Raw genomic sequence first — 25759 nt, 5'->3', positions numbered from 1 at the left:
TGTCTTTTTATGTTTCCAGGGCACAGCGTCCATTACGGCCCAGTAGCCTGCGGCTCCCAGGAGAGTCTGACGGGGAGGGGGACTCTCACAACAGCTCACCAAACTCCACCATCTCCAACAGCAGCAACGATGGATTCGGGGGGCTCATGTCCTTTGCTAGTAAGAACATTTGAGTATTATTTGGTGTCTTTTCCGCTAAATTCATGGTGTAAAACAGGCTGTTGTATGTGGATAATAATAAATTGAAGGAATAAAGACTATATAGGGAAATGAATAATAGCTTAAAGGTTACTCACCATTAAAACTAAAACTCAAGTAACCAAAGCAACAGCTCTAAACTAAGCCAGTGCTGTTTTACTAATGGCCACTAGCTTGTGTTTTCAGTTTAATAGTGTAAAAGGTGCTAACATTACAGCCTGTTCCCTCTAAAACCAGTGCACAATAATTATTTACCTATTTGATTCTTTCATTTAAGCGTAGTAGCAGTATCGACAGCTTGATCACACTTTTGACATAACAGCTTCTCTGTAGAAAGGGTGAATATGCGGACATACACTAGTGTGGTATTGACTGATTGGATCATTACTCCCACCATCACAGGCAACCTTTACAAGAACCACGGCACCAGTTTCAGTCTGTCCAATCTCGCCCTTCCCAATAAGGCAGCGAGGGAGAAATCCACTCCTTTCCCAAGTTTAAAAGGTAGGACAGCAGAACCAGTCTGAGCAGCTCCTCCTCAGATCTGCCTGTAAGCTCACTGTCCCAGTCCAGTCTGGGCTTATAGGTAATAACACACCGTTATAAAATGTATTATTCTTTATTATGTAGAAATCATTCAGCTTTTTGTTTTCGTTAACCATTCATTTAAATTCCATCACTGGCGTCATTTTTTCTACCTGTTTATTAACATTCAATATTGCTAACATGCATTTTTTTGTCATCTAATACAAATCAAAACTTATTTAAATAAATAATCTCAGGTACATTTATGATCAACTCTAGCATAGTATTTAATTAATGATCTTTTTGTTTTTCTGTGCCTTTTTTTTCCTAAATATTTTTGGGGTTAAAGAATATTTTTCTTTTGATATTGAGGAGGAAATGGAGCAAGCAGGTTTGTAGAGCTGTTTTATAGTCTGACTTTCTTCGGTTTGCATTATCAAGTAATTATGGCACTATTTTAGAGGAGAATATTGAGGGTGTGTGAGTTTTTCTCTCTATAATCTTAACAGGAAAATCCACACAAAACAGACCTTTTGCTTGAGCGTGTTCTTTGTATGCAGAGACTAGCAGCTCTGAGCAGCTCACTGTGTTCAGATGAACCACATCTGGGGAAGTGGTTCACACTGATGCATAAACCAGCGTTACTTTTCATTTGCACTAGATATATTTTTCAAGGCCAGCGTTTCTGTCCAGCGGTCATCGATGCATGTAACTGTGCTGTCTGTGTTGCAGTCAGGGTCCCGGCAGGCTTCAATGCAAAGGTTAACCTGCAAAATTCTTTCAACCCCAGTCGTGGTTCAAATTCAGCTGTTCTAAAGTTTTCTATGCTATTCACGAACAATAGTTTACCTCGAAACAGACGTTTTTGGACTCGTGATTTCTGTTTCCGCTGGATTTTCATTTTAACTGAGAGAAAAAAAGGGTGAAGCATGTTAAATGAACTCAATAGCTCCAATCCGTGTGCAATAGCTGCCATAGAAAATGTTTTGTTTATGATGTGTTTTGTCTTTTGTTGTTCAGATGCCCCTGACAGTCCGGGTATGTTATGTCTGGTGTGATAAGTTCGTGTTAGCTCACTGAATAGACGCTTCTTCATGCTTTGTTCCCGTCTCATACCCTGTTTCTTAGGGTGAGACAGAGAACAGACCCTGTGATCCCGTCCATGTTCCCCCTTGTTTTCCGTTCTGCTGTGACTGGATATTCTGTCTTTGACTAGGAACTGTTACCTGTGTTGGCATCTGAATATTCCTACTACTACAACTGCATCAATAGGTTTAAAGGTTTAGCTGAGTTCCATCCATAGAACATTATGTTCTTGGTAAATGTGTTTCCATCTTTCCCTCCTGCCTCCTGAGACCTGAGTGTTTGTCTCGCTTGCTTGTTTGGTTGCTTTCCTTTTCTTTATATACTCTATATCCAAAATCTTACTGTGCTTTTGTGCCTAATACTAAAATTATCTCCCACTAGAATCTACATTACTTGTTATTTAAAGGGCGTTTTCCTCTCGTGAGGACAAGCAGTTAGAGAGACACTTGTTTTGCTTATTTTAATGGGGGAAAAAACATTTGAAATTTTAGCAAAGTCGAGATTTTCACCCTTTAACTTGATGCGTGAAAAGAAGACAGAACATTTCAAACAACCTCATCTTCATCATGTCTTCATTAAATAGACCTAACAGTAAATGTGAGCTCGACACAAGCTCCTATTTGGAACTTTAAATGTTGAGCGTGTTGCATTAGTTGTTTTGTCCAACTGTTTCACAGATTGCCATCATTTCTCCATTCTGCTTTTGCTATTGCTTTCTATATGTTTCCCATTTTACTTTGTGTTGTCTTTCTCTACTGTGTGCATGTGTGTTCTGGGTTGATGTTAAGACTGGTTGTGTCTGGGCCGGTGTCCCTCTCTCTGTTCACCTTCTTGCTGCACTAATTCTGGGTTTTGTGTGCAGTATTTGGGCTAAATTCTCTAATGGAGATAATTACAGAGGCCGGCCCGGGGAGCGGAGAAGGTGGGTTCTGCCCCTTGATCCAGTGAGCTGCATGCTTCTCCAAGCCAGTCAACTGCATCTCCCAACATCCCTTCTGTCTGTGCTTGTTTTGGTCACCGTGTGCCGCCCACGTTCCAGTGGTGCATTGATTTTCATTCCTTTCACATCCATCCATAGTGATTATTTCCCTTCTTCAGACTAACTGCGTCACATTGTAGCTGGTTTATTTTTTTAGTCATTGAACTGGGATAATTTCAGCTTTTTTGAGGAATAAAAACAAACTTAAAAAACTTAAATAAATAATAATAATAATCACAGGATAAAGTGACACAATACGTGATTTAACAAATAACCACAGGGAAGCGAGTACAAGATGCAGAACAGGATGTCGTGAACACGGACCAAAAATAGAAAAGCTAACGCTAACTTAATAGCAGCCATTGTTTGGCCTTGTTTTCTTGTCTTTGGTGCTCCCACAGAGAACAGATGGGCCTGGACTCAGTCAGACTGTTGTTGTTGTTCTCTGCACAGTCTGCTGTGACAACAGTGGAACTATGCAAATGTTGAAACCGCAACAGGAGAATTGTAACTGTTATTAATTAAAGCCATGCTAATACCAGGCAGCATAGCTGGTGTGATAATGTGAGCAGATAAGGTAATCCACATTTAATATAAGATGTTGTTGTTTGGTGAGAAATGTTACATGAGAGCGTTTGTCCCTTTCCTGTAAGTCATCTCTTGAAATGGAGGAATAGTCCATTTATTATTACATTAAGCATTTTTTGTCAGATTCATTATACGTCAGTTTTTGGGTTAATAAGTTAGATTTAAACAAATTGTAGTTGTGGTTTTTATCATGTTACATTGAGATTTATGATCATCAGTACAACCTGCACATGGTCCTCAACCTTTTTCCCAAACGTATTTAGGCTCCACTGTAAGGGTTCAGGCAGGTCAGAGTCAGACTTTGAGCCGGTTGGGTTTGTGCAGCCAAAACCAGAGAAGACATCTTCCCTGTTATCATCAGTACGGTTGCTTCAGTGCAGGTCTTTAATTGGAGTCGAATCACAATGAAGTTGTTTAACTGTCTGGAGATTTGATGTTTATGTTCAGCGTGAGGTTTAATACCAATTAAAAATTGCAGTGTCATTTGACACAATTAATTAAGGTGTGAGTGACAATAAACGATCCAACCCCTAAGTGGCAGATGGTGAACACCCACATCATTAGATGAGATGAAGTCTCAAACACAACTCTCTTCCAACCTTGTGATGCAGCTCATTTCCTCTTACCATCCACTCACCTTTCTATTCCTTTCTGCATGAAGCGCTGATGAGGTTGAAGTGTAGTCTACCCTCTGTTTGACCGCTCATCTCCTGCCAAGAGCAGTGCTCAGAGCGTGCGTGCGTGTGTGCCCCGTGTCTGTTTGATTTGTCCTTCACCTCTTGTTGTAATAATAGACTCTAGCATCTCTATTGATTTGTTATTTCAGCGGTAGACAGCTTCCTGTAGATCCCAGGTGTGTCTGTCCTCTTCACAAAATGAATTAACTGTTTAGTTTTGTTTTTGTTGTTTTTTTTTTTTTTAGAGAGCTTGACCAAAAAGCTTTTCTGGTTTACTGGTCAACAAATGTGTTTGTGTGTTTACTTGACTCCTCCTGAGCCTCCTTCTGTATTTTGAACTGGTATATTGGACCTCATTGTTTTGCTGCTGTTTCCCAGGGGCGCGTGCACCTCGAGCACTTGTGGACCAGAAGTCTTCAGTAATAAAGCACAGTCCCACTGTAAAGCGAGAGTCGCCGTCTCCTCAGGGTCGGGTCAACAACACAAGGTAAAGCCCTCCTCATGTACAGCCGTGTCCTCTGGTTGTGGGATAGCTTGTCTCAGGTAAATGTGACAGACGCCATTGTTTGGGTCCAGTGAGAACCAGCAGTTCTTGAAGGAAGTGGTGCAGAGTGTTCTGGACGGTCAGGGGGTCGGCTGGCTCAACATGAAAAAAGTGCGGCGCCTGCTGGAGAACGAGCAGCTTCGCGTGTTTGTGCTGAGTAAGCTGAACCGAGCCGTCCAGTCGGAGGAAGACGCCAGACAGGAAATCATCCGTGACGTGGTGAGATGCTCAACTTCTTGACATGTCAAGATATAACGGCAACATTAGCAGCACAGCCTAATTAAAGAATTGTACTATTTGAACTGATGATCATCTAATCTTTATAAGCGAGAGCGAGCAAATGAGCAGCTCCTCCTCTGGCTGCTCAGAATTAGAATGAATCATAACAAGGCTGCTGCTTTCAGTAAAATTTTTCATAATCGGTTTAATCAAATAATCATTCTGTCATAATGAAAAACTGAAAGCGGCTTCTTGTTAATGATGTAAAATGAGCTTTTAGGTTGCTTGGATTATGTCGGTCACAAAAAGACCGACATAATTCAACCGAGCCTTGAACGGTTCTTGTATTGATCGCTTATCATTACAGGAGGTGAACAGGAAGGTGTACAAGGGCATGCTGGACATCTTGAAGTGCACGATTTCCAGCCTAGAGCACTCCTACACGAACGCGGGGCTCGGGGGAATGGCCAGTGTCTTCAGCTTACTAGAAATTGCACGCACACATTATCAAACCAAAGGTGCGTCGTGGACGTTTAATGCCTTAGATGAATGCTATCGCTAACCCAGGAGCAGTGGTCCTGAGCTACTAACACTCCATGTCCATGTCTTTGCGGTGTTTATTAAGCTGCATGCGCTGTTGACTTACTAAAACATGACCTGTAATCGTAAAGTTCAACCCTCATCACTGTTTTTCTTTTTTTCTTTCCTTGTCTGATATCGTTAACCCTCAACCTGCTTAAACCTTTGTCTGTAAATTTGATAAACTCTGTCTTTGGCCCCTTAATTTTGGAAACACGATAGACCCAGAAAAGCGCAAGCGAAGCCCCACAGACAGTGCTGGGAGCCCAGGGAGTAAAGAGAGTCCGTCGAGTCGAGTGGAGCCTGCCAAACCTCAGGGCCTTCTGAATGTCCCTCAACTGCAGCTGCCGCACCACACGGCGGCCAAAGGAGCGCGCCATTTTGATACCTGGAGTCTGAACGAGGAGAACTTTATTGCCTCGATTGGTGTGTACACCACTCCAGACCCGGTTGCATGTGCACTGTGAGATCCCCCTCCCCACATCCTACAAGCTCATCCACCTTTAAACCAGTCAACCTCCACCTCCTCCAACCGTCTCAAAGAAAGATCCAAAACAGATTCTCGCAGGGTTTAAAATTTTCCACACACTTGACCTAAAATACTGGGGAGAATCAAATTAAGTAATAGTGTTTATAGTATATATACATATATACATAACCAAAATCTGATTTTGGCCTTGCTTGAACTGAAGCGTCCTTGGAAAGTGTGTGGACCATTTCCCTGCCTTCAGCCTGGACTGCGTGTTTGTCTGCCCTCCCTCTGCCCCTGTTTGCCTCCTGGAGCTCTGTTGTCGGCCTCTTAGCATCCTGAATGCATGTCTTTGTTTTGATCTCTCAATACCTAAATCTGCAGTAGGCGATGAGGGAAGCCAGAGGTATGTGCATCGATAGTCCAATCGGTGCTCGTCTGTGCCTTCACTGCAGGTTTCTGCGAGGTGTGCTGTAGAACGTGGCAGCTCCCTTTGCTCTCAGCATGGAGGGGGGACGCGTCACTCCCCAGTAAACAGACTCCATTCACCCCACCAAGCATTTGAATTGGCTGATCTGATCAATATGTCGTAATCTCTAATTCCCTGAGAATCCTCCTGGGTCTGTGTACCGGGGACCCTTCGGGTCGACCACCCTTACTTTACCCGCACCCCTTCTCTTCCTGTTGAAGTTGCACCTTCAATTCTACAAAACGCTGTGAGACTTGCATCCCGGCTTCTGCAACTGCTCCATTTCACCCGCTGACTCGGCCTCTCAACCCCATCCCATGCTCCTCTTTGATCCAGCCATCTCTCTCTCGCTCGGGCACCGTTGCTCTGGAGAGTCAGACAAACGCAGTTGATCTGAGCCCAAGCTCCTTCTGGTGGCGCTGTGTGGCTCTCCAGGGCCGGGACCAGGAGCTTTGGGTGTGTTGTAATGTAGTAGCTGTTCCACACGGCGGATTCAACTCGACAGTGAACTACGATAAAGTCAAAACTACGTGCAACCATTACAAAACACCTTTGTTCAACGATGACAGATTCTTATTACTTCTTTTGTTTTGGTTCATTTTTAATGCTCATCCACCATACATGCCTTTTCAGCCAGCTCTCTGACTCTCTCTCTGTCTTTCTCTCCTTGCTTGCAATGCATCTTGGGTAGAATTGTGGAGCAAGCACCAGGATAAGCAAAAAGCTATGGAAAAACCTCAGAGTAAGAGACTTTTCACACACAAAGAGGAAAGCTTGGAGTGTTCAGCTGTTTTTACCCGCTACTGACTCAAACGTGCGTGTGTTTATGCACAGCAGATACTGGCAGCCTGGAAAGTTGTCAGAACTGACAAATAAGACTCTTGATGTGACACAATACAGAGTTTTGCATTGTGTTTGTTTTGTAATACAAGTTAAAGTGGGTCGTGAGAACAAGCCTATCCCAGTGAAACCTGCTGCACACTGAACTTACTCTGTGCAGACGTTGGGTTTCACAAATGTTTCCTTAGAACGTGTGAACCAGAAAACACCTTCTGTCCACTGACGTTGGCATAAAGACGATGTGGACGTCTGAAAAAATGACATTCTGTATTTCAGTACGAGCAGTTACATGTTTGTTCTTTTGAGTTTTATTATTATTCAGGATGAACAAAGACGTGTTTTCCTGCTCTTTTACTGTGTCTCCTGCCTGTAAAACGTGTTTACAGCCAGTTCTCCCGTCACTGCTACATTTTAGTCCCATACGTAGTTTCCAAAGGTCAGGATGTACTTTGTCATATCAGCAGCTTCAGGTGGTAACGGTCAGAGGACGACTCACTTGAAGCAGAAATGTCTTCTTCCCCGTCTTTGAGTTCGTCTGCATGCCTAACTGCCTGTGTCTGTTGGTTCTTTTCGGGGAACTTGGACCCATCTGCGGCGCTGACTGAGAATTACTGTTGCACTCTTGCAGTTCTGTTCTCATTTGTATGTTTTCTCCCAATGTATTTGCACTCTCTGCTTGCCCCTTGTCCTTCCTCTGTCTGCTCATGTCCTGTGCAGCCGTACGAGGCTTCCTACCTTAGACCAGACCTGTTAGCTTCGTCTTAACTAGAGCTGTGATTCTAAAGCACTTTGCTGTGTCACGAGGCTTTGCCATTGTAGATGGACGCAGCGTCTGTTGCTGTGGCTTTGAGCGAGTTGACGCAGCAAGGTAAGAAGGTAACGTGGTGACGCTCATGAACAGACTGTGATGATGCTTTCTGTCCTGCAGGGTCTGAGGGAGGAAAGCAGCAGCGCCCCCCGGTGGCGGACGCAGAGGAGAAGAAGTCGCAGATCAGCGCCGACAGCGGCCTCAGTGTCACTTCTGGATCTCAGGTCGGTTCATGAATAAAAGTAGCCGCTTGGCGGATGTTTCCGTTTGGAGGGTTTCTCTGAATGTGATTATCTTAACAGAAGAGTGACACGGAGTCCGTAACGAGCTCGGAGCCGCCGATCTTGACACGAAGCACCAGCCAGGACTCGGAGGCCAGCACAGTGGTAGGGCATGGCCAACGCGGAGGATGTGCCTTTTGTTTTTCCCTCCAGCTTCACAGTCCTTCATGAAACTCAGTGACATGCGTTCTGTTTCCATACGTGTAATTCTTCTAATTGAAATAGATGTGTTTAAGCGAAATATAAGTGGAGTAGTGTCGTGTCTGAAACACAGTGCAGCTTTGGAGCTAATATGTTCAGTATAAATTTTCCAGACATTCCGCTTCACAAACGTTCATTTTTGTTTTCACACATGTTGCTTCCAGATAAGCAACAGCTCTGGAGAGACTCTTGGAGCGGACAGTGACCTGAGCAGCGCAGCAGGAGACGGCCTCGGCGGGAGGACCGCTCCTCACCTCACTCAGTCCAGGGGGACGCTGTCGGACAGCGAGATCGAAACCAACCCCGCCACCAGCTCCGTGTTTGTAAGTGGAACCCTCACTGTGGCTGCGACGGTCATTTCACACTGGTCTCAGACGGTATTATTTTGGGATCGTTATTGTCCCTCCATCAGAGGTCTGTGCTGTTTGCTGCTGGTTCACTAATGTCCTGATTGCTCAGGGAAAGACCCACACTCTGAAACCAGGTGTGAAGGATCACGTGCCTCCGATGGCGAAGGCGCCGCCTGTGCAGCCCATGGAGGACCTGAGCATGAGGATTTACCTGTGTGAAGGCCTGCTGGGTACGTGCTCCATCTCATGTGCTGATAGTTGCTCTTACTCATCTCTATCAACAAAGAACTAACCTTTTGTATCAGGCAGCATTAACATTAAAGCAACCTTTCACTTGGTTCAACCTCCCACTGAACTTCTGCTCATGGAGAGAAATGGTTTTAAAATAGGAAGTCAGACATGTGACGACCGTCACGTTATTTGAAAAAATGAACACTTGTCACAGTGTTTTTGTTCTAACTCAGTGCTGAGTTGAGGCTTCAGTTACAAAATGAAATGATTCAAACACACTACATTCTAATTAGAAGCACAGTCTTGTGCATCCTTTGTCCTTGTTTATCCCCTTCACTGCTCCTCTGGTGGCTCGGAGTTGGCTCTGCTCTTGTTGTTGCCATTAAACATGCTCACCTCTTTGCCTAACCCCTCTCGCTCTCACCGCTTCTCTTCCGTCCTGCTGCCTCTCCTGGGAAATTTCTCCAGGACGTGATAAGAGCTCCGTTTGGGATCAACTAGAAGACGCTGCCATGGAAACCTTTTCTCTAAGTAGGGCTATTGTTTGGCCTCAGCCTTTTTTCCTGTGTGTGTGTGTGTGTGTGTGTGTGGGGGGGGGGGTTGTGGGCTGAGTGTTCACCCTTGATGTAATGTGATCTTGCTGTTTCTTCTTCCATGTGTTCTAATATGAGACAGGGAGAGAAAATATTACAGGATCACTGCTTCATACTCAAATGTAAATGTTGCCATAAAATCCGGCCAAGCTGTAGAAAACCAGCAGAAACTGACCTTTTAATGAGTCTGATCCGCGCCTTCCAGGGCCTGATTCATGTTTGTTTACCGCCTGTGTCTCCAGGTAAGGAGCGCTCCACTCTGTGGGACCAGATGCAGTTCTGGGAGGACGCCTTCTTAGATGCTGTGATGCTGGAGCGTGAGGGCATGGGCATGGACCAGGGCCCTCAGGAGATGATTGAAAGGTGCAACATGACGACTCTCAGATTGTCACGAATGCTTTGCCAGCGTTAATTAAGATCCATTTTTAAGTCGGACTTCTGAATCTCTTTTCACTGTGATTTCTGTGATTTATCACTGCAGATACTTGTCACTGGGAGAACACGACCGCAAACGTCTAGAAGATGATGAGGACAGACTTCTGGCCACACTGCTGCACAATATGATTGCATACATGCTAATGATGAAAGTACGTTTATCGTATGAATCACAGTCACTCGCGTTTCTTTTACATATCAGTAAGACGTGCGTTTTGCCTGTTCAGGTTAACAAAAACGACATCAGGAAGAAAGTGAGACGTCTGATGGGCAAATCCCACATCGGCCTCACCTACAGCCAGGAGATCAACGAGATACTGGACAAACTGGCCCACATGGTGAATGTCTGCTTTCAGCTGCTTCGTCATGGAGGATCATGTGTAGTTACTGGTGTGTCACTGTTGTCAGAACGGCCGTGAGCTGTCGATCAGGCCCAGTGGAAGCCGCCACATCAAGAAGCAGACGTTCGTTGTTCACGCGGGCACAGATACAACAGGAGACATCTTCTTCATGGAGGTAGAAACGCTTGTGTCTTCATCTTCCACTGTGTCTTATGTGATTACTGTTCAGCAGCGTCGGCTCCAAAGATGCTGTTGATAAAAAGCCACCAACATCTGAAGCTTCAGCTACGTAAACCGTTAACAGTGATCTCAGCCTTTGGTACCTGCTGTTTGTCCTGGGGCTCCTTCTAAACCTAGAAGTGTGGACCAGGCCTTTACCTGGGTTAACGTACATTAGATCCAGGCTTAACGTTAATTATGTAACCTGGTATCACTGACTCGTCAAACTCGCCTTATTATTTCAGGTCTGTGACGACTGTATAGTCTTGCGCAGCAACATCGGCACGGTTTACGAGCGCTGGTGGTACGAGAAGCTCATCAACATGACGTACTGCCCCAAGACCAAGGTGCTGTGTCTCTGGAGACGCAACGGCCAGGAGACGCAGCTCAACAAGTTCTACACCAAAAAGGTCAGAGACGGCGTCGTCAGCTGAGAGAACGTGGCTCCGCTCTGAAATTAACACTGTCTTTGTCCTCTAGTGTCGTGAACTTTACTACTGTGTCAAAGACAGTATGGAAAGAGCTGCAGCGAGGCAGCAGAGCATTAAGCCAGGTACAGTGGGACCTTCACTCTGTCACTGCCGTTAACAGCCGAGCCGCTTCTCATGTAGTTGATGTTGTGTGTGGGGTGGGTGGGTGTTTGGTTGGTTTAGGGGTGTGTGTGTGTGTGTGTGTGTGGGTGGGTGGGTGGGTGGGTGGGTGTGTGTGGGGTGGTTGTTTGGTTGGTTGGTTGGTTGGTTTAGGGGTGTGTGTGTGTGTGTGGGTGGGTGTGTGTGTGTGTGGGTGGGTGTGTGTGTGTGTGGGTGGTTGTTTGGTTGGTTGGTTGGTTGGTTGGTTTAGGGGTGTGTGTGTGTGTGTGGTTGGTTGGTTGGTTGGTTGGTTTAGGGGGTGTGTGGGGGGGTGTGTGTGTGTGGGTGGGTGTGTGTGTGTGTGGGTGGTTGTTTGGTTGGTTGGTTGGTTGGTTGGTTTAGGGGTGTGTGTGTGGGTGGTTGGTTGGTTGGTTGGTTGGTTGGTTGGTTGGTTGGTTGGTTTAGGGGTGTGTGTGTGTGGGTGGGTGGTTGGTTGGTTGGTTGGTTGGTTTAGGGGTGTGTGTGTGTGGGTGGGTGGTTGGTTGGTTTAGGGGTGTGTGTGTGTGTGTGTGTGTGTGTGTGTGTGTGTGTGTGGGGGTGGTGTGTTGGTTGTGTTGGTTGGTTCGGGGTTGTTGGGGTGGTGTGTGTGTGTTGGGTGGGTTGGTGTGTGTGTGTTGTTGTTGTGTGGTGTGTGGTTGTGTGTGTTGGGTGGGTGGTGTGGTGTGGGTGGTTGTTTGGTTGGTTGGTTGGTTGGTTTAGGGGTGTGTGTGTGTGTGTGGTTGGGTTGGTTGGTTGGTTGGTTGGTTTGGGGGTGTGTGTGGGTGGGTGTGTGTGTGTGGGTGGGTGTGTGTGGGTGGTTGGTTGGTTGGTTGGTTGGTTGGTTGGTTTAGGGGTGTGTGTGTTTTCTGATCTCGTCGTGAGCAGTAGATCTGACCTCAGGTGCGGTTTCCTGCAGGTCCAGAACTGGGCGGAGAGTTTCCCGTTCAGGACATGAAGACCGGTGAAGGTGGACTCCTGCAGGTCACGCTGGAAGGAATCAACCTCAAATTCATGCACAGCCAGGTAAGAGGCCAGTGCCGCGGCGAGGAGTCGCTTCCCGTCTCACACCAGGGCATGAAAGTTGAAAATCGCTCCTGATGTTTCAGACTTCATCCCGTCCATCATCCGTCATCTTTCCCGTTTGCCTCTGTATCATTTTCTTCCTCTAATTTCATTCAAATGAACCTTGAAATGGCAGCTAGACACGCCTGACTGTCCTTCACTCACACTTGATGTTTTAGAGGAAGAACTCCTGTTAGTGCTTTTGCTTTTTTGGATTTGCCTTTTAGTTGTAGACTGTCTGTTGGTGTCTGTGTTTGCATGCGTTCCCCTGAACAGTATTAACACATCCCTCCACACAAGTTTCCTTTGACATTTGTGGTGCTCAGACCTCATGTTCACTTAATGTTTAGGAGATGTGTTAATGTGTGTGTGCGTGTTGTGCATCAGTGGCCAGACGGACCTCGAGAAAGACTTTTCATTAATAATTGGCTTTTTAATAGCCGCTTTAACCTCAAGAGTTTGGACCCTTGAACACTGTCATGTGTCGTCTTCTTGTCTAGTCATAGTCGGGGTTTGTATATTTGTTTGGGTGCCGTTTAAGTGAAGATCAGGACGCCACACAGATCCATAAGACACCTCCCACATATTTAATAATTACCATTTAATTTCATTGCAATAATGTGCATTTATCTTGTCACCAGCCTCAAACTCTGTAGTGATGTCATTTTTTTCCTCAAACAGCAGAACTTGTATTTTATTAAAGTCTGAAGTTGCTTTGTTGGAATCTTCATGTTTGCACTGGAGCAAAATTTTTGCAAAAGTTTTGTTTCTGGTACTTGTCCCATTTTGATAAATACATTTGGTCAGATTAGTATTTTTCTAGTGCAGTGAGTGAAGGTAAATGTGTTTTGGGTTTTGGTGCATACAAAGTTCTACATGTTAAATATTCAGCAGCTGTGACCAGTAGACGCGTCTGGACTTTAGTCAGCAGCTAGTTAAAATGAGAAACTCTTGTGTTGTCTGAGCAGAAGCCACTGGGGCCAGTTAGTTAAAGCAAAATGTCCCCAACCATCAGTTCAGGTGAGGGTTTTAGCTTTCTACTCAGTCTTCACAAATAATAAACAAATAATTTGCCACTGTCTCCAGAACAAAGTTCTAGTTTTTATTCGCTTCAAAGCTGTTGTATTTCAGCTTTTATATTCAGTGTTAGTGGTTGATAGCGATGAAGCTGCTGATTCAGGCTCCACAGAGCCCTTTAGTGTGTTGGCTCATTATTTCCTCACCTTATCTGTTGTAGTAAAGTCTGAGTGAAAGCCGCACTGTGCTAGCGTCTGGGAACCTGCCCAGAGTATAGCCGCGCCGCTACTCCTAAACAGAACCGCAGAACACGCTAACGTTTGAATGTTTAAATGAGCAGCAGCGCGGCCGAGCTCCGTCAGTCTGTGAAGCAGCTCCTGATCCGTCCCCGCACACGTCCGTGCTCATGAATCAGCGCTCGTGAGGCTTAGTGAGGTCCGGGGTCAGAGGTCAGAGGTCAGGCGGCAGCAGCGAGCGTGCGTCAGTCCGTTCTGCAGAGCAGACGCTTGTTTCCGGCCCTCGTTGCTGGAGGAGGAGGCATGAGGGCTCTGGGCCTGTTTGAAGGTGCAGGCAGCTCTCACTTCCTGTTGTTTCCTGGTTCGTGGGCCTGACTCCTTGTGTTGCGTTCCTCATATCGGCTCGGCTGTGAATATAAATCCATACGAGGCTCCTGTGGGCAGCGTCGTCGAGTGTTTGTGCTCTTCTGTCCGATAATAATCCAAACCATTTCTCTCCCATGCTTTCTCCCCCTGCAAGGAGCGGAAGGTACACAACCTCTGCTGTGTTTGCTTATTAGCAGTTACATCTTGTTGGGTTCCTTTTGTTTCCTCTATCTTTTCTTTTGACTCTCGTAGCTGTACGGCAAGTCTAAGTTTGTGTCCTTGTCTGCATTTCTATACGAACCTTCCATGTGTGCATCATGTGGGCCACATTGCATCACTGAGCATAATCCCTTTTAACCATTGTTGCTCTTCTCATGCAAATAAAACTATAAATCTAGTTGTTGAAACATTCCATTTCCAAAACCAATCATGTTGAATTAGTCCTGAGCTTTGATCAAACATGCATTTATCCTCATTAGCCGTCGCCCATGTATGCGTCTGCTCATGGAAACTTCTCAGTGTGCCTTTCTTTTCTTTGTTAGCTCTTAAACGCTTGCCTTCCATGTGTAGTCGTTTTCTTTTTACCTTTCATACTGAGCAAGAACACGTTTACTACGGTTAATCCTTGATTATGAAGTGTTTAATTCTCATACAGTGTTGAGTTATTAATGTTCTGTCTTGCTTTGTTTTGTTTGTGTTTAGGTTTTCATAGAGCTGAGTCACATTAAAAAGTGCAATACAGTGAAGGGAGTCTTTGTCCTGGAGGAATTTGGTAATTACACCATCTATTGATTGTAAGCCTGTACACGGCACGGCAGTAACTCAGCTTCCTGGCAACCAAAGCTCATAAGGGTTCACTAAATTGGATACTTACTCTGATGGAGGAACAAGGAGACACTAATTGTGGCTCTGCAGCTGTTTAACACAGTGATGAACAGATCAGATGATGTGGTTTTGGTTCAGTCATGTAGTCGAGCTGAGTGATGTTTAATGGATTCACAGAAGAAGAAGCACGCTGGAGGTCAGTCACGTCAGAAACACCAGCTTCCTGGAAAATCACTAACACGTGGTTTCACTGCTGCTCTGACGGGATCAGAGCAGCCGTGAAACACAGCAGGCCCACGTTGTCAGAGCAGCGCCTTGGTGAGATCAGGGTGGAGGTGCAGGTCAGAGTCTGGACAGGAGGACGTCAGGCGCCGGGCTGGGTTATTGCCGTGTCTCTGTGCTGCTTTGTAATGTTGCCCTCATCTTTGCCACTATGAAAACCTTCATTCTCCAGCAGGTAAAGTCTTGTCACCTTTCTCCTTCCTTATTCAGACTAATTCTGTGCACAACATGTTCCCACTCAGTCGTTTAACTTTTATTTCTGTCCCTTGAGTTTTCTTTGACGTTGGTGCACATCACTCGCCTCCATGTGGGTGCTCTGCTCCCACACCACTGTCCCGTCCTGACATCTGCCTCTGTGGAATCAGTGATGGGTGCTTTTTCTATTTCCCATTCCTCATGTCTGCTATGGGTTCACAGTTACTAATGAAAAGTCCATGTGTCCTGTGGACAGTGACACAGTCCAGGGTCGAAGGCTTCTGGCCTCTCGTATCTTCTTTTCTGTGACTGGTTCTTGTTTTTTATTTTCATATTTTAACCTTACATTTGCTGTCTCTGGCTTTTATTTGTCCATTTTCTGGGCCAAGAATGTGTCAGCAGCCGCCACCAGCTTTACTGTAACTCCCATTATTACCAGTCATCATTAGCCTTTCAGTCATTTGGTTCACTGACTGTTTAAAGTGTCAGTGTGATGGTTGTACTTCAGGCGTCTGTGGTGGACTCTTCTTGGCCCTCGTCCCATTTTACTTCCTGTTGAAACCTCCACCTTCCTCCCAAACGCTCTCAAACATGAACTCACTGAGGCTCCTGCTGCCTTTGAATTGTCTGTTTTGTCTCTCGCACCGGCATAGTTCCTGAAACTAAAGAAGTGGTGATCCACAAGTACAAGACCCCCATGGTGAGTCCTGGCGTCTTCTGTCAGAGTCAGTGCATGTGGACTGATCACAGAAAACCGTAAACACAAGCGTGTGCAGGTTACAAACTGCTGGAGGCCACAAACTGAAGCTTCACTGTGGGATGAATGTTGCCACTTGCACGACTAAACTAAAACTAAACAGTCAGACGTCTTTTGCCTCATTTGAAGCTTTCAGGCGGATTCGGTTTTATTACAAAAAAATCAGTAGGTTGACATTCACTACATAAATGCTGTGACTCTCGCCCGGCTCATGGTTGTTTCTCTCCCGCAGGCTCATCAGATCTGTTACTCCGTCCTCTGCCTTTTCTCCTACGTGGCGGCAGTGAAGGGGAAGGAGGCGGAAGGGAAAGCCAAGATCCTGTCACCGAGGCCCCTTTCTAGCTAGTCTGCGCCCTCACCCCTCACTGGTGTGCACAGACTTGACAATCCCCAACTTTATTCTAAGCACACTCTTCCTGCTCCTTCCTCCTGTACATACGAGCCCACGACCCTTTTGGATCTTATTGTGTAGACGTGTTTGGTCAGTGATGTTGTGTAAATAAATCCAGCCTCGTGCTTTTCGTCCTGATGTTCAGACCAACTAGCTAAATGTTCTCTCCCTTAGCTCGTGTCCACCCGTAGCCGAGGCGCAGCGTGCATGCAGGTCCCGTGCACAGCCTTCACGTTCACCACGAGCTTCTTCCCCGCTCATGCGTCCGCTTACGACTCTGTGACTTATTCTGTGATACGTAATTACTGTAAAGTTCCAGTCTGTCCAAGTTGAATCTGGTGAAGCATCTGGAGACCCTCTAGTAGTGCAGGACGTCCCCAGCTGAAGATGCTACTGCGCCTCGCAGCAGAGCACCGCATGTAAACGCTTCTAAGGTGTTTGAGCCCAAACTTCTCTTGCTCTAGATCGGCCTGCAGGCCTCAGTTACTGTTCTAGTTCTACTCGTCTGTGGTCTGCTGTTATCGGTTGCATGTTACTATGAGGACAAAATAAATATTATATATATTTCTATATATAGTATTTATTTAATATATACATATTGACTGTACATTTTCTGAGAAAAAAAAAACTATTGATTTGCTAGATGTGCAATACTTAATAAGTAGTTAGCCATGACCAGAGCCAGGTTGTGAGTGACCTGGCTTCCACAGGGTGAAGAATGTAAGAGAGACCTTGTTTTTTTCTACAGTGCATATTGTGATTGGATGCGATGACGTCAGTGTGACATGACTGTTAAACGTTAGTCTTTTTTATTTTGAGGTAAATCAACTTTGAATCCTGTGGCAAAAAACGGCTGCTGTGTCTCGTGATCAGTAACCGTTTATAAAACGGTCGACTGATGCCAGAGCTGAAGCTCACGTCAGTGTTTAGGAGACAAAGAATGGAAATCTGGTTTTATTTGAAAAGGAAACGATTCATTCCTATAAAGTCAAAGCAGCTAAAGCTGAACATTCCAAAGCCAGCAGCTGTTTTTCGCTCCTGTGGCCGATGGTTGATTTGCCGTTCAGACGTGACTCCACAGCTGAGGGCGGCTCACGTCTTCATGTCGCTGCTGTTCGGTGATCGTGCAGAACTTCTGAAATCTGGTTCCGTGTGAGTGTGTGGGTTCGTGTGTATGTGGTGAACAGTTTCTCCAGAGCAGCAATATATCGGTGGAAGATGTTTTATTTTCATTCCGACATGCTTGTATTTTTAGTAAATTAACTGTGCAAAGGAAAATAATCTCGATTCAGAAGATGCTGGTCCATTAGTGAGTAACACCACACGGTGTAAATAAGAAATGAGCTGAAGTAACAGGAACCGGTTTGGGAACCAGACCCAACTCTGCTGACAGAAAGTTAAGTTGTTGTTTTTTTTTTAACCGGATAATACAACTTATCTGTAATTGTACCGACCAACTGCTGTAAAGACAAGGAATAAAAGGAAGAGGAGATGCCAGGTTGAAGAACTGCAGTATCTGAAAAGTATTTATAGAATATGTACAGCTTTGGCAATATAATAAAGATGTCCCAAACAAAGCCGTGTTGGTTCTTCTCTGGAGGAAGTAGAAATGGTGGTTTAATCTTCATGGGTTTATTTAACAGCTTTGCAGTAAAAGGCTACTTGTACAGTACAAACTACTATCAAAGACTAGAAAAAGTAACGCAGGCAAATCGTTACGTGCAAAATACAAAGTCAATTAAAAGGTTCCAGAGGGAGGAGCACCAGCCGTGGTTCATCGGCTGCTGGAAACGCTTGTAAATATGATCTACAATTAGGTGCCAAGTTTCCAGAGTAAGAAAGATTCAAAGATGAAGAATAAACCAGCCAAACTGGCCTTTATGAAACATGACTTAAAACTTACTGTATCAATAACGTTTAGCTGAAACCTGGGATTAAAAACATTTAAGACTAAAGCGACTGACTAATCAGTACGACGCTTTTAAGGTACTTCTGTGTTTGCATTGCAGTGTTGCTGTGTGACTGTACATGTCTGAGAAAAGGCAGTTTACTCAGTATAACTTCATCACAATCATTTGACCATAAAATACTTCAGAGGTTCACTACAAGTCTTTGCATTGGTACGTTGTACATTAATGACGGAACTAATCCAGGCAGCAGAAGTTCACTTCTCTCATCACAGAGGGCCAAGAGTTGGTGCAATTTAAAGAACGGTCTGTCGTCCACATTATATCATTCTTTGAATGTTTTACTAATGTCTCATTTTGTCTGCCAGATATTTCAGAATCACCCTGTCGTGATCGCGCTACAGAGTAATCAGCTCAACTTGTTCAGACAGAACTCACATGTCCTCCTGGACAGAGTGACGGAGTATCCGCAGGCGGGACATGACCTCATCCCAGTCCAGGTAGGCGCCCTCCAGGTGCCGCAGCCGCTCTGGGCCGCTGACGTAGCTCCTCCGCCCGTGCAGCAGGCGCCAGTTATCAAAGGTCACCAGGTCGCCTGAAACCACACCAGCAGCCAGAGATCAGAGCCGCTTCTAGACATTCTGCATCTGAGGTCACATGACGCGTTTCACAATCAGATTGAACAGCTGATCAGAGAAAGTCGTCAGGTGAATAACAGGTTCAAGTGTCACAGATTGGGCCGTTTACTACATTTCTCTCCACTTAATGTAAACGGATACGGATGTTTCTGAAGGCAGACACGCTGTCAGCTTTTCCTTGAGACGTGCTCGGACAACGCATCCAGTACAAACAGGTTTGTTTAAAGGATGCTGAGCCCTCAAAGCCAGCTCAAGGACAGGACAGCAGGATGGATGACGTCCAGCATGAAGGACTGAACAGCAGCTGCTGCTGCCGAGACGCTGTCTCCCTACTAATGTCACCATTGTGCTATAATTTAGTGTCCTCAACAATGTCTTCACTCAATCTCTGCCAGGAACGAGTGCAGCAGCTATTCAGAGAGCATCGTACAAGACTTGGGTAATTAGATTTTCCTCCACAGTGACAGGGACGACTTTGACATTTATGATGTCACTGTGACCTTGGTGATAATGAGAAAGATGTTATTGGACATCACTACCTGCTCATGTTCTGTTCACAACATTTACTCTGCCTTTTTCTGGCTGTGCTTCACACTATCTCATTTTCATTTTGGCTTTTATAACTAACTACGACAGAGCTTTTCATTCTGACCTGGCTCCATTTTGTAGGTGACCACGTTCTCCGGTCGGTTCATGACATCAACATAGGCCTTCAGAGCCCTGTAGAAAGGCTGCACCTCATGCAGCGCCACGTCCAACACCGAATCTCTGGTGGCGTTGTTGTAGTTGATTCTCGCAAGTCGTCCCTTAGGATCCAGGCTGCTCAGAGTAAAGGAGAGTCAACAGGGGACCAACAGGAGTCTAATGAACTCAAAGTCAGTGTCTCATTAAGTCTGAGCTCAATTTCATATTTGATGAGTGAGATTTGTTTCCAGCTTCTCAAGCTTTTGTTTTATAATTTTGTGTATAAGGAACTTACAATGTTTGATTTTAGAAAAAAAATTAGATTTCCCTTATCAGGATTCTACCATTTTATAGTCTCAAGGATAAATTGATCTAGAAAATAATAAATTAATTCCTGAATAGAGACGATGACCGACTCCATAAATGTTGCCTAAGAGCCTGATTCACCCCATTCATGAACCTCAGTCAGTGTTTTCTGTTCAAAATAAATGATCCAAACTCTTGTTTTACTATACATGTATGCTTTAACCTCTCACTGTGGCCATGATAATGCTGAACAGCAGATGGCAGTGTCTTATTACAAATCCTACACAAGCTAAACCCCAGCAGCAGGTGCCTATGAACTCCGTGTTTTCAGCTCCGTGTTTAGAGAACGGCGACATACGGGGACATGGAGCACTGCCACCTACTCTATGATGCACTTCTTGGACTGCAGCATGAAGTCGCAGTAATCCGTCCCCGTGTCGGTGAAGTCCACCTGGAGCGTGGTGAGCACTCGGAAGGCCTCTGGGTCCTCCCTCTGCAGCTGCTCAGCCATGTGGAAGCCGTCCACCACCTCGCTCTCCCCTCCTTCCACGGCCTGGTTGATGCAGTGCAGAAACTGCACCTACACAAAAACACACACAAAACCTTGTTTTACAGCTGTAATGACAAAAGCCAAAAACCAAGGTAAAGCTGGGTGGGATCTGTAGCTGATCAGGCGTGAACTCACGCCTGGTGCGAAGTGTAAAGCAGGGTAGTCTGTGTGATGGCTGAGTCTTCCTGAGGTGTAGGCCACGTTATTTGCCATGTATTTGTCCTGGACCTGCCACGTGTGCCTGAAGACAAAGACACATTACATTAATAACCTCCATATTATTTATTTAACTTTGGCTTAAGAAGATCAGCAGCGACAATTAGACCGCGTGGGGAAAAGGATGAGATGAACTTTGCAGGGATCCCTGAGGGAAAAGTAACGACTTCACAGCGATGCTGAGACTCCAGCCTCTGAAGCAGACACTTCATTGAGATGCAGCAGGAGTCAAGCACTAATGAGGGAAAGTTATCTCCACGTTCTGTTTGCAAGCCTCGTTCGGATGCCCCACTCATAAAACAGTCGAGCTCCTCTACTTCCTGCACGATGAGCTCATCCACTGGCTCCGGAAAAGCTTCACACTTCAGACCTCGGTTCTGACTGAGTGCACCAGGTAATTCCTCTGGCTTAAAAACGCTGGAATGTTTTTAGGCCGTTTCCTCCATCTCTGTCCTCAAGCAATCAACACAGCAGTAAGTCAAAGTGAGCTCTGCTGTGATGAAACGGCCAACTAAGCTTCTCCAGGAACCCGGATGAATCAAAGCTGCAGATAATTGACTGGCGGTCACGTTTTCCTAAACATTAATATTGTGAGAAGACAGAATCTTTCAACTTGAAATATGGCTGCCTATTTGATTCCATGGAAAAGGACGTAAATACAGATCTTTTGTATTAAATTCTGACTATAAACACTCACTGGGCTCCGCTCCAGCTCAAATATGATCAGTGGAAAATTCAACAGCTCAAGGTTTAGCGGCCAGTCAGATTATTAAACAGTGGCTTGGCTCAGGATGACTGGAGCAGAATGGATGGGACGTCACGCAGTCTTACCCGTAGAATGTCAGTCTGAGATAGCCAATCCTCTCAGCGAGCCGGGCCACTTGGCCGCGCTCAGCCGGAGCCCCCCTCAGGTACACGATGCCAACGCGACGGAGGGCCACGAGCCAAGCCAGCGCCGCCTTATCGTCGCTGAGGACTTCCTGGAAGTCGGCTGTGGGGATGCGCAGAGTGGAGTCCCAGTAATAACGGCCTGAAATGAAAGGAGGGAAGGAAATCATTTGCTCTTTGTTTGTACAACGAGCTTTGACTGCAGCGTCCCAACACGAAGCTGCTGCAGCTACAGATCTGTATCACTGCAGCTTCATCCCAGTGTTTCCACCCTGTTTTACTGCACAGTCGCTCCACGCTACAGATATTTGTGAACAAAGGATTTGGCAGGTGCAGCCGCATATGGACACAGAAGAATTAATTCACACATTTTCTGTCAAGCGCTCACAGTCTCAAAACATTCACTGCTTTATCTTTAAAAACGGGATAAAAACAATTTGCTTCAGAGAGCGTGTCTCATCTGCACACGTTGCAGGACAGTCAGCACACTTCAGGATGAACAGCGTGCAGAGTCAAATCAGCGTGTATCCTTCACACGGATCCTCCCACTGCTCTCCACCCAGCTGGCTCCACTCCTTTTTCCAGGGAGTCTCTCAGCGGCTCCACTGAAGCAGCTGCTAAGAGCATTTGTGCGGAGGAGGAGGTTGAACGTCTACCTGTCGTGAGCTGAGAGCTCCTCCTTGTGTCTCTGTTCAGAAACCACACACAAATCACAGGCTAAAACGTGCCGTCATCTGATCAGACTGCCTGCTACAAAGGTCTTTACACCAGCAAACACCATAATTACGACTCCCAGACTTTGCTGCAGGCTGTTGTCACAAACAATCAGCTTCTGGACTCAGAGTTCACAAGGTCAAAAATCCTGGGCTTGTTAGAACTCTTCAAATGGGCCGAGTGGAACAAAGGCAGAGGAGGAACTGGGGCAAAGGTCAAGTCTGCATGTTACAATTACTGGTGTGAGCCTGGAAGTGGACGTCCAACGATAAGAGCACATCCACATGCATGGGATCTAGTAAAGCTACTGTATAAAGGGCATATATAGCGATAGTCCAGTCTGAGAGGACGCAGGGTTTCCGTGGATGGACCTCCACAGCTCTGCTTCCAGGAGCCTGTGTGTCCGCCGTGGAGCGTCACCTGTGACAAAGAGGCGGCTGCAGGGTGCGTGTGCATCAGCTGTGCAGCATTTTTAAAACGGATCACGCCCGCTGCTGTCGAGTGAGTTCACGGTGTGGCGCCGGGTCAAACAACAGAAGACGAGGCATGAATGTCTGCCTTCAGTGTAGCAGCTCCTCCGTGTGCTGGCTGTTAACGGCTATTATTTGAGAGCTCCATACGTTCTGACACATCTGACTGTGAAGCGTGTTTTAAACAGAGTCAACGCAGCACCGGTGCTACGGCCCCAGAGGCCACGTGGGCTTCAGTCAAGCTGGGTCCTACAGATGTGCACCACTCAGCTCCCACCAGAGGCAAATCCATCATGCTGCTTTTTCCTCTGCTGGAAAAGCCCGTGCATCCAGAGCCAATGAGACATCAGCCTCACACGCTCGCGCATAGTTTCCAGCTGTGGTTACGATACGACGTCAGACGCAGGAAGTGAAAACAGCCACAGGACCATCACAGACAGCGCTCGTCTCACAGGAGATGAGCAGGAAACCCGGGGCCACGGCTCCGGCGGCCGTCGGCAACTCTGGCCACAACGAGCCGTTTGAGCTGGAGCACCTTCAAAGCTCCGCTGCAGCCGCTGCACAGTCCAGAGCCTTTGTTTGGACTTGGCTCCCGTTATCACAGAGCTCCTATCAGCCGCTTCACTTGGCCGCCTATGGAATGTGGAGGCAGCGCCAAGGAAGAACGGGCTGAAATGACAATCAGGTGCTTGTTCAGCAGACACTGGAATAAAGGAGCTGCTCCTCATTGTGTTCTCCTCTTTAATAGCATGAACACATTTGACCACTGGCACAACATACGACGACACCGTCATACTGTGACACTGTTACCACGTACTATACTGTGTGTATTTCACCATGATACTTTTACCAATTACTACATGACTTATTTTTACCATTTACATATATATTATAACCATTTTTTCATCACATGCTTTTTTCATTAAAATACTGTGTCCATGTTATGATGACATACTATTACAATTTTGAAATAGAAATACTGACACCTTCTCACCACATTCTACACTATGACCCTTTTTTTTAACCACAGATGGAATCGCCTTCTTTTTTACCACATACTACTATGGGAGTATAAAAAGTCCAAATTCCCATAGATTTCCAGGGAATCCCATAGATCATTTGTGAAGAGACCTAAAGCTGAATGCTGACAGATGTCATTCTATGTAGGTACAGCAGTGCAACAACCAGGACGAATGAGAGGTTTTATAATTGGAGAACAGCACGTTCTCATATTTAGTAAATTATATCAACATTTATTCTGTACAAACGCAAACCTGTATTTATTTAGAAGCCTTATGTTAAAGTCACAGCAGAATTTAACCATCATAGGCTAAATAATCCTTTACTAACCAGACTAATGGCTCCATTTCATATTCCCATTAACAACCAGCATGTCTGCCGATGAACACCACCCCCACAAGTAATCTGACAAACACACCTTTATTTGTAACAGCCCTGAATGACGGGGAGCCACGCTCTGCATTCCCATCATGTTGCACAGAGTGAGCAGTGTTTTTCTGCAGGCCCGGCCCACACGGGTCCAAACGCAACTCTTTCTCCATCTGCAAGTTTGGAAGTTGGTTAAATGACGTCCTCCTGCCTGCTTATGCTCAGTGCTTGAAACACGCAGCTAGAGGTCTGGTTTGCCAAAGAAATGAAAAATCCAATCATCATAATCACCTCGCTCTCCATGCAGTCGTGTAAAAATGTATAAAGCGATGACAAAGAACGGGGATTTAACCCAAATATAGTTGATCCATGAAGGAATTACAAGGATTACACAGTGAATAAAAACTGTAGGTGGGGAAAATAGTAAAATTGGGACAATCCCTGGATTTCTGGAAGGAGATACTGGTACGTAGGATGTTTGGATGACCAGCATGTGTGAGAAGTCCTATTTGTTAAACCCTTAATCTGCCACTACGGCACATTACACGACAGGATGCTAATTCTGCTACATGATGTCAAACACTAAAGATCCACCCAGGTTGATAAGAGCACATCCACATGCATGGGATCTAGTAAAGCTACTGTATAAAGGGCATATATAGCGATAGTCCAGTCTGAGAGGACGCAGGGTTTCCGTGGATGGACCTCCACAGCTCTGCTTCCAGGAGCCTGTGTGTCAGCTGATGAGTGATGACACACAAGGCTAAACTCAGACCAGATGGCAGAAGGAACATCAGCCAGACAGGGAACTGACATATTAGCTCCCACTTGGCTGAGTTATTGAATCCGTCATCAGACTTAATGCAGGAACGTCCAAACTGAAACGAGTCAGTTCACGAAAGCCCCAAACTAATCAGTCAACATGTTTACGGCAGCCGTCTCATTGTGAACCGACTACTAATTGATGCATACTGTAGAAACTCCAAACAGGAAATTAGGTCAGTGAAAGAAATTAATCATACTGTCATAAGCCACACAGCGAGCTACAGCTAAAAAAACTAATGGAAAAAAAACATTAAATTAAAAATCTTGTGCTACTTGTTACGTTTTGCAATCGACCTAGAAAAAATCTGAGCATTAAAAAAAAAAAAAAAACGAGACTCTTAGTTTAACTGTTTACTGATGAATATGAATGATGGTAATGATCACAAAAAAGTGAGCAAAGGTGCAGCTAAAATATAAGTTGTAGTTATTTAAAGACGTGACAATGGTAACGTTTAGCTTAACGCAGGTCCTAGATCAGTCTGACCCCGACAGTTGGACATATTCCAAAATGAAGCCAAACGCCTGAAGGAGGACGTGACAGCAGCTCTGTTTACACAGCACAGCAGACAAGTCTTCACGCATTACGTTCAAACCACTTCATCAACACAAAGATATTTACAGGGAGGAAAACAAAAAGACTTATGATCACGAGGAGATGAAAAAATAGGTCAGTGATTATGAGGATGTGCAAACGGCTGAAAGCTTGTAATTCTGTCAGTCTGTCTATCAGCACAACTGGATGCAGTTAACGTCAGTAATCACAGCAAATGGCAGGTCATGAATTTAAACTGTTTACTACAA

The 25759-nt window shown here is 45.5% G+C and overlaps 2 protein-coding genes across 24 annotated transcripts in view; one reads left to right on the top strand and one right to left on the bottom strand.

Moving 5' to 3' along the window:
* madd (MAP-kinase activating death domain) overlaps positions 1–17948 on the top strand; it is a 29983-nt gene extending 12035 nt beyond the window's left edge. For 2 of the 21 annotated variants that reach the window (XM_055507562.1, XM_029143510.3), the window contains 23 exons: positions 20–159; positions 601–702; positions 2672–2731; positions 4432–4540; positions 4630–4816; positions 5184–5334; positions 5618–5821; positions 7025–7075; positions 8102–8205; positions 8284–8367; positions 8628–8786; positions 8923–9043; positions 9513–9575; positions 9880–10000; positions 10119–10224; positions 10300–10410; positions 10481–10588; positions 10878–11042; positions 11113–11185; positions 12157–12263; positions 14624–14693; positions 15877–15923; positions 16213–17948. In XM_055507562.1, coding sequence (XP_055363537.1) covers positions 20–159; positions 601–702; positions 2672–2731; positions 4432–4540; positions 4630–4816; positions 5184–5334; positions 5618–5821; positions 7025–7075; positions 8102–8205; positions 8284–8367; positions 8628–8786; positions 8923–9043; positions 9513–9575; positions 9880–10000; positions 10119–10224; positions 10300–10410; positions 10481–10588; positions 10878–11042; positions 11113–11185; positions 12157–12263; positions 14624–14693; positions 15877–15923; positions 16213–16326 — 2557 coding nt within the window. In that variant the 3' untranslated portion in view covers positions 16327–17948. The remainder of the gene's footprint in view (positions 1–19; positions 160–600; positions 703–2671; positions 2732–4431; positions 4541–4629; positions 4817–5183; positions 5335–5617; positions 5822–7024; positions 7076–8101; positions 8206–8283; positions 8368–8627; positions 8787–8922; positions 9044–9512; positions 9576–9879; positions 10001–10118; positions 10225–10299; positions 10411–10480; positions 10589–10877; positions 11043–11112; positions 11186–12156; positions 12264–14623; positions 14694–15876; positions 15924–16212) is intronic. The other 19 variants (XM_055507569.1, XM_029143507.3, XM_055507568.1 and 16 more) reach the window with 15 other exon arrangements.
* Positions 17949–17983: 35 nt separating this feature from the next.
* bbox1 (butyrobetaine (gamma), 2-oxoglutarate dioxygenase (gamma-butyrobetaine hydroxylase) 1) overlaps positions 17984–25759 on the bottom strand; it is a 95043-nt gene continuing 87267 nt past the window's right edge. For all 3 annotated transcript variants that reach the window (XM_055507574.1, XM_029143522.3, XM_029143521.3), the window contains exons 4-8: positions 21504–21702; positions 20592–20697; positions 20290–20486; positions 19569–19735; positions 17984–18873 (exon numbers count right to left, since the gene is read on the bottom strand). In XM_055507574.1, coding sequence (XP_055363549.1) covers positions 18713–18873; positions 19569–19735; positions 20290–20486; positions 20592–20697; positions 21504–21702 — 830 coding nt within the window. In that variant the 3' untranslated portion in view covers positions 17984–18712. The remainder of the gene's footprint in view (positions 18874–19568; positions 19736–20289; positions 20487–20591; positions 20698–21503; positions 21703–25759) is intronic.

Source organism: Betta splendens, chromosome 3 (genome assembly GCF_900634795.4).
Source record: "Betta splendens chromosome 3, fBetSpl5.4, whole genome shotgun sequence".
In the NCBI taxonomy this organism is placed as follows: Eukaryota; Metazoa; Chordata; class Actinopteri; order Anabantiformes; family Osphronemidae; genus Betta; species Betta splendens.
Note: the sequence above shows the minus strand (reverse complement) of the source record. Positions and strands in the feature narration are given on the sequence as shown.